Source organism: Rhinopithecus roxellana, chromosome 1 (genome assembly GCF_007565055.1).
Source record: "Rhinopithecus roxellana isolate Shanxi Qingling chromosome 1, ASM756505v1, whole genome shotgun sequence".
NCBI classification, from domain to species: Eukaryota; Metazoa; Chordata; class Mammalia; order Primates; family Cercopithecidae; genus Rhinopithecus; species Rhinopithecus roxellana.
The window spans coordinates 205,430,251-205,446,410 of record NC_044549.1 but is presented as its reverse complement, the minus strand read 5'-3'; the positions used below and the strand labels follow the sequence as shown (position 1 = coordinate 205,446,410).

Sequence of the window (16,160 nt, the reverse complement as noted above, 5' to 3'; positions counted from 1 at the left end):
TCGCCCCAGCACCTCTCTTTCTGCCCTGTACCCTAGTTATTTTCTACTTACTCTCTCCACTTGCTTAATGGTGGCTCCCAGGATTGAACAGAACATTTGAGTTGAAGGCAGTATTTTATTTTATTATCATTATTTATTTTTTGAGATGGAGTCTCACTCTGTTGCTCAGGCTGGAGTACAGTAGCATGATCTTGGCTCACTGCAACCCCCGCCTCCTGGATTCAAGCGATTCTCCTGCCTCATCCTCCTGAGTAGCTGGGACCACAGGCGTGCGCCACCATACCCGGCTAATTTTTGTATTTTTAGTAGAGATGAGGTTTCACCATGTTGGCCAGGCTGGTCTCAAACTCCTGACCTCAGGTGATCTGCCCAACTGGGCCTCCCAAAGTGCTGGGATTACAGGCATGAGCCACTGCACCTGGCCAAGGCAGTGCTTTAAATCTTCCTGCTCTAGGGACCTAAGAAGGTGGCTTCTCTGCATGCCCCTTCTCCTTCCTGTTAGCCCGTGTCTCGACTCCCTGGCCCAAGCTTCAAGGATCCAGACAGGAAAGCCATGCTTGCTCAGAGACAAAAAATTATGAACACCTGTGGCTCATAATAATTAAATATGTGTGACAAATCCTGATTTTCGAAAACCTGTATAATAAGAAAGATGAATACTGAGCTCTCTGAAGAGTAGTGGGGTCAAAAGGGGGAAGCTCCGCAGTACCACAGCAGGTGTTGAAGGGGCCGTGGGCCAGGTTGTTGTCTGGGTGCCGGCTCATGCGTGACATGTTGGCCCCGTTGGGAGAGAGTTCACCCCGAGCACCTCCTACATGCCCAGTTCTGTGCCAGCACCATGGGAGAAAGACTAATTAATAAATACACAGCTCTTACCCCAGGGAGCCCAGTTAGGAAATCAGCGCATAGAGAATTACAGTGGAATGTGCTAGAGGCTGTGATGGAGACACCTACATCTCGAAAGTTCATTTCCTATTGTGGCTGAAATGAGGGATCACAAACCCGAAAGAGACGTCACCAGGCTAACGTCGAGGTGTCAGCAGGGCTGCATTCCTGCCGGTGGCTCTCAGGGTGAACACTTTCCTTGCCTTTTCCAGCTTCTGGAATCTGCACACTCCTTAGCTTACAGGCCTCTTTTTCTTTCCTCACAGCCAGCAGCGTCCCATCTTCCAATCCGACTCTACCCTCCCGCCTCCTTCTGTCCCTTATGAGGACCTGAGGGATCATCTAGGATCAGCTTCTGTCTCAAGATCCTTAACCTAATCACTCCTAACACAGCCTCTTTCGCCATCTGAGGTAACATATTCACAGGTTCTCTGAGATTCGAAAGGGGACATTTTGGGGGCCATTATTCTGCTTCCCCAGGGAACAGCTAACTCTGCCTGTGGGAATGACCACATTTGAAAGGATCCTTTAAAGTCTTTGCAGGAGGTTTCTGCAGAAACAAAAAGGAAAAGGAGATTTATAAAGAAGAACACACTTGCCCAAAGCATCAAGACAAGAAAACAGGGCTTGCGTGTTTGTTTTTGTTTTTGTTTTTTTGATTGTTTGCTTTTCTTTGTTTACTTTTCCACAAAGAGCCAGCATCTGCCTGATTGCCTCTAGTGCTGAGAGGCTCACGACTTTTCTCGAAATCCATCTTCTCTATTCAGTCCTGTTGACAGCTCTGAACTGAGGATCTTCCTTAAATGGAGTCCTGATGTTTTCATAATCAGTGGAAATGTGAGTAAACCTTACAGTGCCCAGGAGCGACGTTAGCTGGACCACGGTCAAGTACCGTGCAGTGGGAGGATCATGGTATGCAGGGGTCTGCTATATCCAAGAGGTTCTCAGAGGCTCATCCTTGGATAGACTGTGTTCTTCTTAAAGACACCTGGGCAGGTGGCCAGGTCAATGACTTAGCAGAGCAATACTATTCTCAAAGCTGGGTGGCCTGCGGAATTTCACTGACGCCATCTCCTCTACTCCTTCGCTACAAATCAACTAAAAATAATTTGAACTGCAAATGAATTTGAACGTGAGCTTGAAGCGACAAAAACCTTAGAAACACTGACATTTTCCATTTCTCTTTTGATGTCACTGGAAACATAAACTGCTAGGGGCTTAGAGCTGAGGAGAAGGCCCAACCCTCTGCCTTCTTCCTGAGAGCAAGCTGGGGTGCTGGCCAGCCTCAGATGGGTCCTGCAGTGGAGGTCAGGTAGAGAGGGTAGGAGCTCTGAGCTGTGGGGCCTGTGAGGGGAGCTCGCCTGGAAGGCCTCCCGCACCCCTGCTACCTCTCTGCATCTCTGTTAGCCTCCTCATTCCAGGGTGTCCTTTGTGCTGGGCAGGAGTGTTCTGGGTTCTGCTCCGGGGTGTAGCAATGGGACAGATCCCTGCCTTCCTGGTGGACCAGTGCCAGGAAAGCCTCCCTGCTCAGACGCACCTCCAGTTTACAATGAACTTTTACATTTATTGCCTTCTTTGGCCCTCAGAACACCCTGGTGTGAATGGGGAAACTGAGTCAGTGGCAGAGCTGAGACCAATTCTGCAGTTCCCAGCATACAAGGATGCCTCCTGTGGGCTCTGGATGGCCCCTGTTGGGTCCGGGCTGGGCCTGCAGTGACTGAGAGTCATGGCTTGCACCTGCATTTTTATCTCCTTTCTCTCACTTCGTTCTGTCCCATCTATTTCTCTCTCCACCCATTTTTCTCCCATATTCCTTTCTATTCTCACTGCTTTTCTCCATCTCATCATCCAAGACCTCCAAAAATAATGCTTACCTCTCAGGGAGCCCTCACTAGGCTTAAAGGACTAGAACCCCTGTGAGGTCGTGATGGTCTATGACCACGAACATGAGTGTCCTCCTGGCACTTGCATCCCCCTGACTAGCAGAACCTGGGTTGGGCAGCTGATCCAGTCCATGCCAGGAGAAACAGTGGGCAGTGAGGGCAGGGGTGAGGAGCTCTAGGCCAGAAGGCAGAAGATGAGCTCATGTGACAGCTCTGCCAGTCATAACCTCAGATGTGTCACTGCCCCTTCGTGGACCTCAGTGTTGTCATCTGTAAAGTGAAATAATAACGCCTACCTTCCCCGGGGGTGGAAGGGTTAAGAAAACTGACTTCATGATGCCAGGCATGTGCTAGATGTTTAACAAAGGTTCATGGCTGGGTGTGGTGGCTCACACCTGTAATCCTGGCACTTTGGGAGGCCAAGGTTGGCAGATTTCTTGAGCCCAGAAGTTTGAGACCAGCCTGAGCAATATGGGGAGACCCCATTTCTACAAAAAATAAAAATATAGCTGCATGTAGTGGTACACGCCTGTATTCCTAGCTACTCCGGAGCCTCAGGTGGGAAAGTGCTTGAGCCCAGGAGGTTGAGGCTGTAGTGAGATGTGATCACGCCACTGCACTCCAGCCTGGGTAGTAGAGCCTTGTCTCGAAAAATAAAAACAGCTGGCTCTGGTGGCTCACACCTATAATCCCAGCACTTTGAGAGACCGAGCCGGGCAGATCACTTGAGGCCAGGAGTTCGAGACCAGCCTGGCCAACGTAGCAAAATCCCATCTCTACTAAAAATACAAAATTAGCCAGGCGTGGTGGCACATACCTGTAGTCCCAGCTACTCCGGAGACTGAGGTATAAGAACCACCTGAAGCCAAGAGGCGGAGGTTGCAGTGAGCCAAGATGGCGTCACTGCACTCCAGCCTGGGCAACAGAGTGGGACCCTGTCTAAAATAAAATAATAAAAGTAAAAATAGGCTGGATGTGGTGGTTCACGCCTGTAATCCCAGCACTTTGGGAGGCCGAGGCAGGCAGATCACAAGGCCAAGAGATTGAGACCATCTTGGCCATCATGGCAAAACCCCGTCTCCACTAAAAATACAAAAATTAGCCAGGTGTGGTGGCGGGCGCCTGTAGTCCCAGCTACTCCGGAGGCTGAGGCAAGAGAATCGCTTGAACCTGGGAGGTGGAGGTTACAGTGAGGGGAGATTGCGCCACTGCACTCTAGCCTGGCGATAGAGTGAGACTCCATCTCAAAAAAATAATCTAATAAAAATAAAGGTTTCATTGAGTATGGCAGCAGCTGAAACAGAGCCTCCCCGACCCCAGAGATTGGACTTGGAAAGATCTATGCTGGGGTCATCAAAGTCAGGGAGCACATGGAAGCATTGACAGAGAGGTGGAAGGTGGGCGGGTGTCACCGGCAAATGCTACTCATTGTTTTCTTCCTCTAGGCCTCTCAGCCTCCAGTACTCTGGACCCACCCACTGAACTCAATGAATGTTTGTCTCTTTACGATGTTGATGGAATCATCCTGTAACATTCCAGCTGTCTAATAAGGGTGTGCACAGCTACTGGGCAGTGAGTCCTGCCATCCGCCTGCCTTTGGCATGCCCTATAGTGATGGTGATTGTTTAAAAGCTGGGAAGGCCAGATTGACTTCTCCCAAAACAGGCTCAGTCACTTCCGATGTCACCAGAGATTCAAAGACCAACTTTTGCGATGTTCTCAGAAAGTGAAGTCAATTACAACATGCAGTGGGGGAGACGGAGGAGACAGAGTGATGAGGAACCCAGGGCAATGAGGACCCAACTCTGCCTAGGAGAAGTCAAGGAAACTTCTAGAGCTGGAAACTCAGAGAACAGAAATAGTTAGACTTTCAGTTAAAAACAAACAAACTGATGAAACCCAGTTAGCTCTTCTCCCTCCAAAGACCTCACTTAGATGGCAGTAAAAGAAATGGAAATGGTATTAGCCTACAATGTCGCAGGGAAAGGGAGAGGATCCGCAATGGACTGGAGAGTTCAGCAAGTTTACGGAACAGAGCAGTTAAGGTGTGATAGATGGGGAAGAGAAAGCCACAGCCAGTGCGAGCAGAGAGATCTCGTCTGCTCAACGGAACCCCAGAGAGGCGTGAAGATGGATTATACCGGGTACGATATAGAAAACGCGTGATCTGTGGGAATAAAAGCCAGGGAGTTACTTAAAAGCTATTTATAGTATAAGGAATAGTTATGTCTGCTCCCACCCTTAGGAAAACAAACAAACAAAAAGTTAATTAAAGAAATTACAAGATCCTAGAGAAATAACCCTCCACAAACATTCTGGCTTGTAGAGGTTCCCAGTGTAACACTCAGCTTGCTCCCCCATACCCTAAAATGAAGTTGATAACCCCTGCCAGTGTGCACAATGATCCCAAAGTCAGTTATTTTTATTGCCTTACTTTAAAAATATGAACCAACAACCAAGGGTTTAAGAGAAGCAAGCAAGCAAACAACAACAACAAAATGAAATACCAGAGAAAAAAGATGTAGTTTAGAAAGTAAAGGGGAACTTTGCAAACTCAAAAATCTTAAACTGTAGTATTCTAAAACAAAAACAAAAACTGCATCCATAAGACAAGAATAAGAGTCTATTTTAAAAAATTAACAGTGATTGCAGAAATTAAAAATACAATTGCAGAAATTAACATTTTTACGTAAGTGTTGGAAGGAGTTGAGGAGTCTCTCAAGAGGTAGTAAAAGAAGGTAGAAAAAAGAGACTAAAAAGATGAAGAAAAGAAAAAGCAAAAAAAGATGAAAGGAGAGGACAAAGGAATTATCCAAAAAAAGTATAACAGAATCTCACAAAACTTAAAAGACGTGAGTGAGTCTCCAGACGACCCTGCAAATACCCCTTTGTGTGAATGAAATAAAGAGCAATGTATGGCAAACATCAAATAAAAATCAGAACAGAGGACATAGAGAAGATCCTAAGGATGTCTGCCAAGAAAAAGAGAGGTCCCCTGTTAATAATGACAACAGGCCGGGCGCGGTGGCTCAAGCCTGTAATCCCAGCACTTTGGGAGGCCGAGACGGGCGGATCACGAGGTCAGGAGATCGAGACCATCCTGGCTAACACGGTGAAACCTCGTCTCTACTAAAAATACAAAAAAACTAGCCGGGCGAGGTGGCGGGTGCCTGTAGTCCCAGCTACTGGGGAGGCTGAGGCAAGAGAATGGCATAAACCCGGGAGGCGGAGCTTGCAGTGAGCTGAGATCCGGCCACTGCACTCCAGCCCGGGGGGACAGAGCGAGACTCTGCCTCAAAAAAAAAAAAAAAAAAAAAAAAAAAAAAAAAAAAATAATGACAACAAATTCCCACCAGCACCTTTGGTGCAAGATGATCATTTGAATTTAGAATTCTTTTACCAGCTAAACTAGCCATCAAGCATGAGAGAATAAAGAATATAGAAATTTGCTGGCAAGGACTCAGGAAAGGGGATATCCTTTGGATCCCTTTTCCTAAGTAGTTGTAAAATGAGGGAGTAGATGAGAAAGAAGACATGGAATTTGGGAAATTGGGGAAGCAACTAAGGAAAGCTGAAAATCAGTTCTAGGAAACAGCCGGGTAGGCGGCCAGAGTAATTTCTAGAAATGCTGGAAAAATGAAGGAAGTGCTAGAAAGGAAGCGTAATGACAGTGGACTATTTGGCACTATAGTAAATAATATTTACAAAGAAAACATATGAAGTCTTTTTTACTCATTTTCAAGTTTTTCAACAATCACCAAAATTTTAGCTATAAGAGAATACAAAAGTGATCAGTCTTGACTGAAGCTGGGAGGTGGAAGAGATAGACAAGCATAGGACAAATAGGAACATAGGTGTCAGCGCATAGAGCAAGGCACTCATGGAGACTGTCTGCAGTTGCTGGAATGAGAAAAAGGTGAACTTTAAAGTTACAAATGTAATCACTGGAAGAACTACATATAGTGCCAGAACTTTTAAGTTAAATCACACAAAACTTGTTTTTTGTTGTTTTTTGAGACAGAGTCTGGCTCTGTCACCCAGGCTGGAGTGCAGTGGTGCGATCTCGGCTCACTGCAACCTCCACGTCCTGGGTTCAAGCAATTCTCCTGCCTCAGCCTCCTGAGTAGCTGGGACTACAGGTGTGCACCATCACGCCCAGCTAATTTTTTGTATTTTTAGTAGAGACAGGGTTTCACCATGCTGACCTGGATGGTCTCGAACTTCTGAGTGATCCGCCTGCCTCAGCTTTCCAAGAAACTTGTTTTTTAGGTCAAAAATGGTTGAACATCAAAAATTTAATACAGTTCAAGCTAACATATGAGTAGAAATGTATAATATCAGTAAATTAAACTAAAAACATTTAAAATCAAATCTTATTTTATTTTTTAATTAACTGAGAGATGGAGTCTCTCACTCTGCCACCCAGGTTGGAGTACAGTGGCATGATCACGGCTCACTGCAGCCTCAACATCCCGGGCTCAAACAATCCTCCTGCCTCAGCCTCCCAAGTGGCTGGGACTACAGGAGCACACCACTGTGCCCAGCTAATTTTGTATTTTTTGTAGAGCTGGGGATATCGCTATGTTGAGCAGGCTGGTCTCAAACTCCTGGGCTCAAGCAATCCACCCGCCTTGGCCTCCCAAAGTTCTGGGATGACAAGCGTGAGCGACTATGCCTGGCCTGACTGGCATTTTAGACATCCTCAGGGAATACGAAGCTTCAGCAAAGCTCAGGTTATATTCTTACCAAAAGCATTAACTTATTTCTGTGTTTTATATAGCAGGTCCCTTCACTATTTAGAGAGTAGTAAATCTAGCTTCTGTGTACAACTTATCTAAAGATTTCATCTTTTTACCGCACATTTGGGAAAAATTTCATGGATATATGTTGTTCGGTTCGTTTTCTTATGCCTTCTAGCTCAAGCAACATAGAGATCAATGTTAATTTTTTTCTCTTTTAGATCTTATATTAAAAAAACAAAACACAAAACCCACAATTCTTTGAAGAACGAAAGGGGGAAGCCAGCTGCCATGTCATGAGGACACTCAAGCCTCCCTAAAGGGGTCCATATGGCAAGGACCCAAGGCTGCCTGCCGTGAGCCAGCAGGGAACTGCCAGCAGTGTGAGCGGGATATATCAGAAGCAAATCCTCCAGCCACAGTCACGATGATTATAGCCCCAGCCAACATTTTGATGGCAACCTCATGACAGACCCTGACCCACAGCCACTCAACTACTCCCAAATTCTTGACCCTCAGAAGCTGTGACCTAATATATGTTATTGTTTTAAACCACCAAGATCTGGGGTATTGGTTATGCAACAATAAATACCGAATACACACATACAATAAAACCAGACCACGATGGTTTTCCAGGGGATTCTACAACACGTTCAAGGAAAAGATGATCCCAGTTTTTATGGACTATTCCAGAGAGAATGTCCCCACCCACTTTATGAGGCTGTATAACCTGATACCAAAACCAGTCAAGGATATTATTTTCAATGTATAAGCAAATCTCACTAATGAACAGATAGTAAAAGTTCTAAACAAAACAGCAAGTTGAATTCAGCAATATATTTTAAAGACACATGGCGCGGCTTAGTTTACTTCGGGAACGCAAGAATGAATTTACTTTTCAAAAATCTATAAATTTATTCACCATTTTAACACAGTGAAGGAGAAAAACGATATGAGCATCTCAATAGTTAAGATAAAAATGGATAAAATCTAACTTTACTGATAATTTTAAAATATACTTAGCAAACTCAGACCAGAAATGCCACATTTATTGATAAAACATTAGAGACCTACCCTTTGCAACCAAGACGGTTCTAAGGATGCTCACTGTCCTGCTCAACATTATAGTGGAGGTTTTAGCCAGTGCAGGAAGATATTTTAAAATAGAAAAATAAATCAATAATGGGTATAAGGTTTTAATAGGAAGAAGCAAATTATCAGAATTATTGCTAGACATAAGATAATTATGTAAAATTAAATTACATTCCTATATACTGGTCATAAAAATGAGAAAACACAATTTTTTTGATTTTTTTTCTTTAGAAAATATAACTTCTTAAAAAGATACCATCTACAATAGCAATGACAAATCAAAAAAGAGGAAGGATACCTAGGAATAAATCTAACAAAATCAGTGCAAGGTTTCTTTTATATATATATATACACACACATACTTTAAGTTCTAGGGTACACGTGCACAACGTGCAGGTTTGTTACGTATGTATACATGTGCCATGTTGGTGTGCTGCACCTATCAACTGGTCATTTACATTAGGTATTTCTCCTGATGCTATCCCTCCCCCATCCCCCCACCCCCAACAGGCTGCGATGTGTGATGTTCTCTGCCCTGTGTCTGAGTGTTCTCATTGTTCAACTCCCGACTGTGAGTGAGAACATGCAGTGTTTGGTTTTCTGTCCTTGTCGTGAATGTTTTATAAAAAACATTCTAAAACATCACTGAAAGATTTAAAATGACATAAATAAATGGGAAGATGAAACGTGCTTACTGGCAAGAACACTAGGTATTGTAAAAAATACAAATTCTTCCCCTAAATTGTTTTAAATTTACTGTAATTTTTTTTCTTTTTTTTTCTTTCTTTTTTTTCTTTTTTTGAGATGGAGTCCCACTCTATCGCCCAGGCTAGAGTGCAGTGGCACGATCTCGGCTCACTGCAACCTCAGCCCCCTGGTTTCAAGTGATTCTCCTGCCTCAGTGTCCCGGGTAGCTGGAATTACAGGCACCTGTCACTGCACCCAGCTAATTTTTTTATTTTTAGTAGAGATGGGGTTTCATCATCTTGGCCAGGCTGGTCTCGAACTCCTGACCTCGTGATCCACCCACCTTAGCCTCCCAAAGGGCTGGGATTACAGGGGTGAGACACCACACCCAGCTAATTTACTGCAATTTCTATTAAAATTCTCGATGGAGTTGACGTGCTGACCCTGAAATATTCATAGAATTGCAAAGAGCCAAGAATAGAAGAAAAATCAGGTGGAGAGATGACCCTATACCAAAAATTATTAAAGCTCCAATAATGAAGATGATGAGTATGCTATGGGACTAGACAAACAGACCAATGGAGAACCCAGAAACCAACTCCCACATCTGCAGAACCCAGAAACAAATGTCAGGATCCAGCTTTCCTGCTCCACATCCACCGGGTGGTGTTGGAGGAGCCCCTGCTCTGGAAGGTGGGCACAGAGCCTGGCCACACAGGGCCGAGGCCATCCGCAGGGGAAGACAGACTGATTTGAATGTAAACTCCAGTATGAGAAAGTTTGGATTTACCTTTATACACAGAGAAAAAAACCGACTCAAAGCTCTTCTTTAGAAATCATGATGCCAATAATAATTGCTCATCCTTTCGTAATAGCTAGCATTCATTAACATGTATTGTCTGCAGGCCACTGGGCCCAGTCATTATATGCTTTATTGCCTTTAATTATCACAAAAACTCTACGGAGCAGGTGCTGTGTTATCCCTTTTTAAGGTTGAGGAAACCAAGGCTTAGAGAATGTAAGCAGGTGTCTTACCCAAAGTCCCATGCAGTTAGTAAGTGGTAGAGCTGGGATTTGAACCCATAGCTGTCAACTTGCCAGCCCCTGTTTTAACCACTGCCTGTCACAAGCACAGACATCCAATTAAAGCAACAAAGGTTTTACAGCTTTCAGTTGGAGGAACAAATGAGACTGTGACAGCAGCTGAACTAGAATCAAGCTTATCATTACCTTTATGAATACCAGTCACATGTTAGCTGCTCCATAAAAGCCTGTAAAATGAGGTGGCAGAGTTCCAGGAAATGAAAATCAATCCAGTTTCAAAATGACATGTTGCATGGATGTAAAGCAAGTGGAAACTCCCAGGAGGCTCAGGAAACGCGCTGGACATGCACTGGGCACCTGGAGGGAAGGCTGTGTTTTCTTCCTCTCTCAGCCTCACAGAAGTCGCCTATCCTGACAATGCTCATGCATGAATGCAGTCCAGTGCTCTCCCAAATAGCCCATAGGCCAGAGAGACATCAAGTGAGAAAAACGGGGCAAGGGAAAAAACAAGAGCCCTACTTGTCAAATAAAAGTCGATCAAGAGGGCCAGGTGTGGTGGCTCACGCCTGCAATCCCAGCACTTTGGGAGGCCAAGGCAGGCAGATCACTTGTGACCAGGAGTTCAGACCAGGTCAGCCAGGCCAATAAGACGAAGCCCCGTCTCTACTTAAAACAATACAAAAATTAGCCGGGTGTGGTGGCACACGCCTGTAATCCCAGCTACTCAGAAAGCTGAGGCATGAGAACCACTTGAACCTGGGAGGCGGAGTCTGTAGTGAGCCCAGACGGACCACTGCACTCCAGCCTGGGCGACAGAGCTAGACTCTGTCTCAGAAAAAAAAAAAAAAAAGTAGATAGAGCAACAGCCTATCCTTTCCCTCCAGGAAAGCCATCATTACTTGGATGGCATGTGTTCCTTTATCCACGCATTGATTTCACAAACATTTACCGGCTTACTCTGCGTAGGAGACAGGCCCCGGCCTGGAGTTGTCCCCTTACTCAGCAGACACCGAAGAGGCCCCTCTCTCCACCAGACGCCAAGCCAGGCACAGCCGGGCAAGGATGGGCCCAACACAATCCGGCGGCCCCAGCAGTGTCAGCGCACGCCCGAGAGGGAGGGAGCTGGGGAGGGCAGGCAGCCACAGGTGACAAATGTCAAGCTTAGTTTCGAGGAGGGCGGGGGAGGGGGGCAGACAGAGAGAGGAGGGATTGCGGACCCGTGAGAACGCAGAGCGCCGAGCGGGGAGGGGGAGGAGGAGGGAAAGGAAGGCGTGGCAGTGGGAGAGAAGAGGAAGAATGAAGAGTGGGGAGGGGACGGAGAGCAAGACAGCAGCAGCCGGTCTGGATTCCCCTCCGAGCCACATTCTAAATAATTAGAAGACTTTCCCATTGACTTCACCAAGAGCTCTCTCTCTGATTAACTTTCGAAAGAGCTGGCCAATTTTAATCATAGCAAACACGATGATCACGGTGATCAAGGCCTGAACAGCTAAAAGCAGAAAGTAAAACCCCCAGAACGGGCTATGATCTTGATATTCGCCGGTGGCCACGGGCTGGGGCCACATCCAGGGTTCTGAGCTGTTGGGAGCCAAGGCTGGATGGACAGGGCTTTCCGAGGAGCTGTCCGCAGCGGGGTGGGGAGGCGGGCCCCGGGCGCCCGGGCACTCCGCGTCAGCCCCCGGCAGGGCCCAGAGCGGCAGGCCGGCGAGCTTCCCAGGGCCTGCGCACCGCGGGGGCTCTTCCAGGCCCGCGAGGCCTGGGTGCTGCCGAAGCCACCCCAGGAAGGGCCCCAGGCCACAGTCGCAGCGCCAGGGGTTGTGCCCCAACAGGACCTCCTTCAGCCGGGGCAGAGCCCCAAACGCGTCGCCAGGCAGGGTCTCCAGCTGGTTGTGGTCGAGCTGGACGCTCTCCAGGCTGCTGAGATTGCGGAAGAGCGCGCGGGGCAGGGCGTGCAGCCTGTTGCGGCGCAGGGACACCTGGCGCAGCCGGCCGAGGCCGCGCAGCAAGCCGTCGGGGAGGGCGGTCAGGCCGTTGGAGTGCAGGGAGAGCACCCGGAGCTCGCCCAGGCCCTGGAAGGCGCCCTGCGGGAGCGCGCTCAGCCGCGGGCTCAGAGTCACCCCTAAGGACCGCAGGCGGCTCAGGTTTCGGAAGGCGGCAGCGGGCAGGGTGCGCAGCTGGGTGCGGTTCAGCCACAGCTCCTGCAGGCCCCCCATCTCCCCGAAGAGCACCCCCGGGAGCTCTGCCAGCGGGTTCTCGAACAGAGTCAACAGAGTCAAATTGTGCGAATGAAGAAAGAGCGCAGAGGGGAGAAACGCAAGGTGGTTTCTCGAAAGAGTCAAAGAACTCAGGTTTGGGAGCCGGTCGAAGGCCCCGGGTGTGATGGAACGGATGTGATTTCGGTGGAGCTGCAGTTCCGTCAGGGCACCCAGGCCGTTCAACAGCCCCGAATCCAGGGACACAAGCCTGTTCGAGTGGAGCAGAAGTCTCTCAAGCTTAGCCTGTGCTCCAAGCAATCCCCTGGGCAGGTGGGTCAGGTTGTTTCCCGATAAATCCAACAACTTCAGGTTCCCCAGATTCGTGAAGAGACTGGCAGGAAGGAAATCGAGCTGATTCTGGTTCAGAGCGAGCTCCTGCAGATTAACCAGTTTCTGAAACATGTTTTGGTCAATGCCCCTTAGCGCATTGTGGTCCAAAAACAACTGCTCCAGGAGCACCGTCTTATCCAGCAGCGCACCTGGAAGATGAGTGATTTTGTTGCGCGACAGCCTGAGGGTTTTCAGTTTTACCAGGTCATTGAAGGCACCGGGGGCAACGGCGGAAATGTGGCTGTCGGAGAGCATGAGGCGCTGCAGGACGGTCATGCCACTGAAGCTGTGGTTCTGCAAGACGCCGCGGCCCATTCCGAAGAGCAGGATGTGCGTGAGGTTGGTGGGCAGACCCAGCGCGGCGATGCGCGCCACGTCGCCCCCCGAGCACTGCGCGGCGTCCCGGAAGACACACTTGCAGGCCGGCGGACAGGGGAAGGGCTGGGCGCGCAGAAGCCCGAGCACCGCGCACAGCAGAGTCCTCCTCAGCATGTCTGAAAATGCAACAGTGGGAACGTGGTCAACCCACGGGAGCGTTCGCGCCCATCCTGAACCCTGGGATCCTGCACTTTGTGCAGAGGCACAATCCTTTGGCCAGAATTCTCACTCCCTCTTTTCTTAGGACTACAGATTTCCCTACGTAGTGAAAAGACATTCACTCTACACACTGCGTGGTTTCATTCTTTCGCTTCATTGATTTTCTACTCTCAGTTTAAAGCATTGAGATTAAAGCGTTTACAAGCTACCGAATAGCCATACTTTAAAATCCTTACATAGAGAATTAATTAAAATAGTCATTCCCACATTCAAGCTCACAGACATCACAAAGCAGTGTCCACTGTGAAAACGGCTCTGCTCTTGACTTCATAACTTATCCTGCATTGGCTATAACCAACAGTCAAGAAGGGAACAGCAAAGTCTGCAGCCACCACCATCTGATTCTTTTGCTCACAATCATGCTACTTCCACAGTAAGAAGTTACTCTATTAAAACAAAGGACATCTCCAAAACAGCAAACACCTTCAATCAACAGCCAACAAAAGCCTGTAATAATTCCTATCAGTTTACGCCATGCGTTGTTCTCAGCGCTTTATTTATACTGCATGCATTTAATCCTTACAATAACCTTAGGAGGTAAGTAAATTATCCCTGATTCAAGGATGAAGGCACAAAGGCACAGAAAGTTTCAATAGTATAACTAGGGTCATATAGAATTTGGGGGTAGTATTTCTGACTTAGCCATAAGTATAAAGAGCCATAAGTATATCGAAGATGCTTAAAGGTAATACTCATGGCACTGAATTTTCTGTGAAATGCACACCATACTACTCATCTGCCCAAACAATGTTTCCCAAGTGAACTTTTCCATAAATTGCTTCTTGTGCAATTTTACTTCTCATGCACACACAGACTAATGGAACCCTCTAATTTCCTATACTAACGTTTAAAATACTTGCCCTTACCTGAAATGGTTCTGCACTCCAAAGCAACTGAAAGACTTAGCGCTTTGCATGTGATTCGACACTTTCCAAAGGAAGGGGGTGGTATCCTTGCATCCTGAGGATAAAGACTTTACCAGAATAGGTCAGGAAAGGACCCTATCTCAGAGCCCATGTTCTGGGTTTTAATGACAAATATCTTCAAACTGAGAGACCATATATAACCCGATTCCTCCTGTCAAAGCCAAGAGCAGCGGGGAGAGTTTTTCCATAAATGGCACACTGTAACTGTGATGCCAGGGACGTTGAGTGACAGCTGGATCACTGCAGTAGCCACACCCCTAGATAGGCCACACTTCCCTTGGGTCTTCCTTTTCATGCCATATGGCCCTAATTTTCCACCCAGGTTTTTTTTTTATATGTGTTGTTTTTCTTTCTTCACTTAGCAATAAAGCTAAGAACATTCTCAAATGCTCCATTTTTTGTTTTTTTTTTTTTCCTTTTGGGACTAAGGCTGAGAACATCTTTGAACATGTTCAATAGGTGGCAGGGTGCTCACTTGTTCCTTTTTTGGCAGGGGAGGGGGCTCTGTCGCCCAGGCTGGGGTGCAGTGTTGCGATCTCGGCTCACTGCAAACTCTGGCTCCCGGGTTCAAGCAATTCTCCTGCCTCAGCCTCCCAAGTAGCTGGGATTACAGGCAGACACCACCACGCCCGGCTAATTTTTTGTATTTTAGTAGAGACGGTGTTTCACCATGTTGCCCAGGCTGGTCTTAAAACTCCTGAGCTCAGGTGATCCACCCGCCCTGGCCTCCCAAAGTGCTGGGATTACAGGTGTGAACCACCACGCCCAGCTGCTCACATGTTCAGTTTAACTTGGGAACATCAAACTGCTCTCCAAAGTGGTTGTATTGGTCTACAATGCCACCTACCATTTATGAGAATTCCTGTGCTTCCTCTCTGCCCACACTTGGTCCTTCCTAATTTTTGCCATTTCTAAGAAAGATATCTCAGCATGGTTTAACTTTTCCTTTCCCTGTTTAATGATGAACTTGAGCACCTTTTCACATAATTAAGGCCCACTTGCCCTTCATTTGAGAAGGCTGGGTTTTCTTTTGCCCATTTGTCTATAAGCAAAACGTGTCTATGTGTCTTTTGAGCTCTCTGATAATGCTGTCTGCATTAAGACTTCTATCCTTCAAGACACCATAAAAAAGGGGAAAAGATAAACCACGAACTAATGATATTTGTAACACCTATAACTGACAAAGGCTTATTACAGAATACATAAGGAATATCTGCATCATGGGATCCAATCACCCTCTGATGTAGCCAAATGTAGTCAGAGCCCAGTACATGCTGAGTTGACTGAAATTACCTTCAAAGTCATGCAGTCCCGGACCGCCGGGAAGAACCACTGCCTCTGCCAAGTATTGCAGGAGGTCTTTCAGTTCTGATCAAGGAACGCAGCTCCAGAGCCCAGAGCTGCTACACTGGTGACCTGGTAAGTCTGTCATGCATAGGCACATCACGTCAAAGCTCCCCCCCCCCCCCACCGCCCTTGCCCATGAAAATGCCGGGAGCCAACATGACAGCCTGGGAAGGTGAGCTGTGAAAACAGAGTAAGCTGCTGCAGGCTCAAACTCTTGTGGTCCTTCTTTAGAGTATTTCCCCAGGAAAACCTCCAGTCAGAATGGCCTCTACGTTTTGCTCCTTAGGAAGACACTCTGTCCCGGAAGGGAAAAGTAGGTATGGAAGTTGCAGAGTGTGGGGGGAACAGTCTTAGTCCATCCACTGAGCAAGCTGA

The 16,160-nt window shown here is 47.2% G+C and overlaps 2 protein-coding genes across 4 annotated transcripts in view; both read right to left on the bottom strand.

The window, feature by feature from the left end:
• The window catches only part of LRRC15 (leucine rich repeat containing 15), a 45,122-nt gene extending 29,332 nt beyond the window's left edge, over nucleotides 1-15,790 (bottom strand). Inside the window, exon 1 of one of the 2 annotated variants that reach the window (XM_030937191.1) lies at nucleotides 15,732-15,790. The gene's annotated coding sequence lies outside the window, so the exon portion shown is untranslated. Of the gene's footprint in view, nucleotides 1-14,378; nucleotides 14,580-15,731 lie in introns of those variants that run through there. The other variant, XM_030937175.1, reaches the window with a different exon arrangement.
• GP5 (glycoprotein V platelet) lies at nucleotides 9,593-15,862 on the bottom strand. Of its 2 annotated transcripts, XM_010372995.2 has the most exons (3): nucleotides 15,732-15,862; nucleotides 14,379-14,472; nucleotides 9,593-13,409 (listed from the first exon to the last, which is right to left on the bottom strand). In XM_010372995.2, the coding sequence occupies exons 1-3, from the start codon at nucleotides 15,741-15,743 to the stop codon at nucleotides 11,704-11,706; spliced, it is 1,812 nt and encodes a 603-aa protein (XP_010371297.2). In that variant the 5' UTR covers nucleotides 15,744-15,862; the 3' UTR covers nucleotides 9,593-11,703. The 2 variants fall into 2 exon arrangements, with proteins under 2 accessions (XP_010371297.2, XP_030793030.1); XM_030937170.1 differs by lacking the exon at nucleotides 14,379-14,472 and having other exon boundaries at nucleotides 11,574-13,409; nucleotides 15,732-15,857.
• Nucleotides 15,863-16,160: the final 298 nt, after the last annotated feature.

What these genes read in the sequence shown, in the direction of transcription:
- GP5 (XM_010372995.2), bottom strand. An exon ending in GGAGTGCAGAACCATTTCAG is followed by an intron (nt 13,410 to 14,378) that starts GTAAGGGCAAGT and finishes TTGCATTTTCAG; the next exon opens with ACATGCTGAGGAGGACTCTG.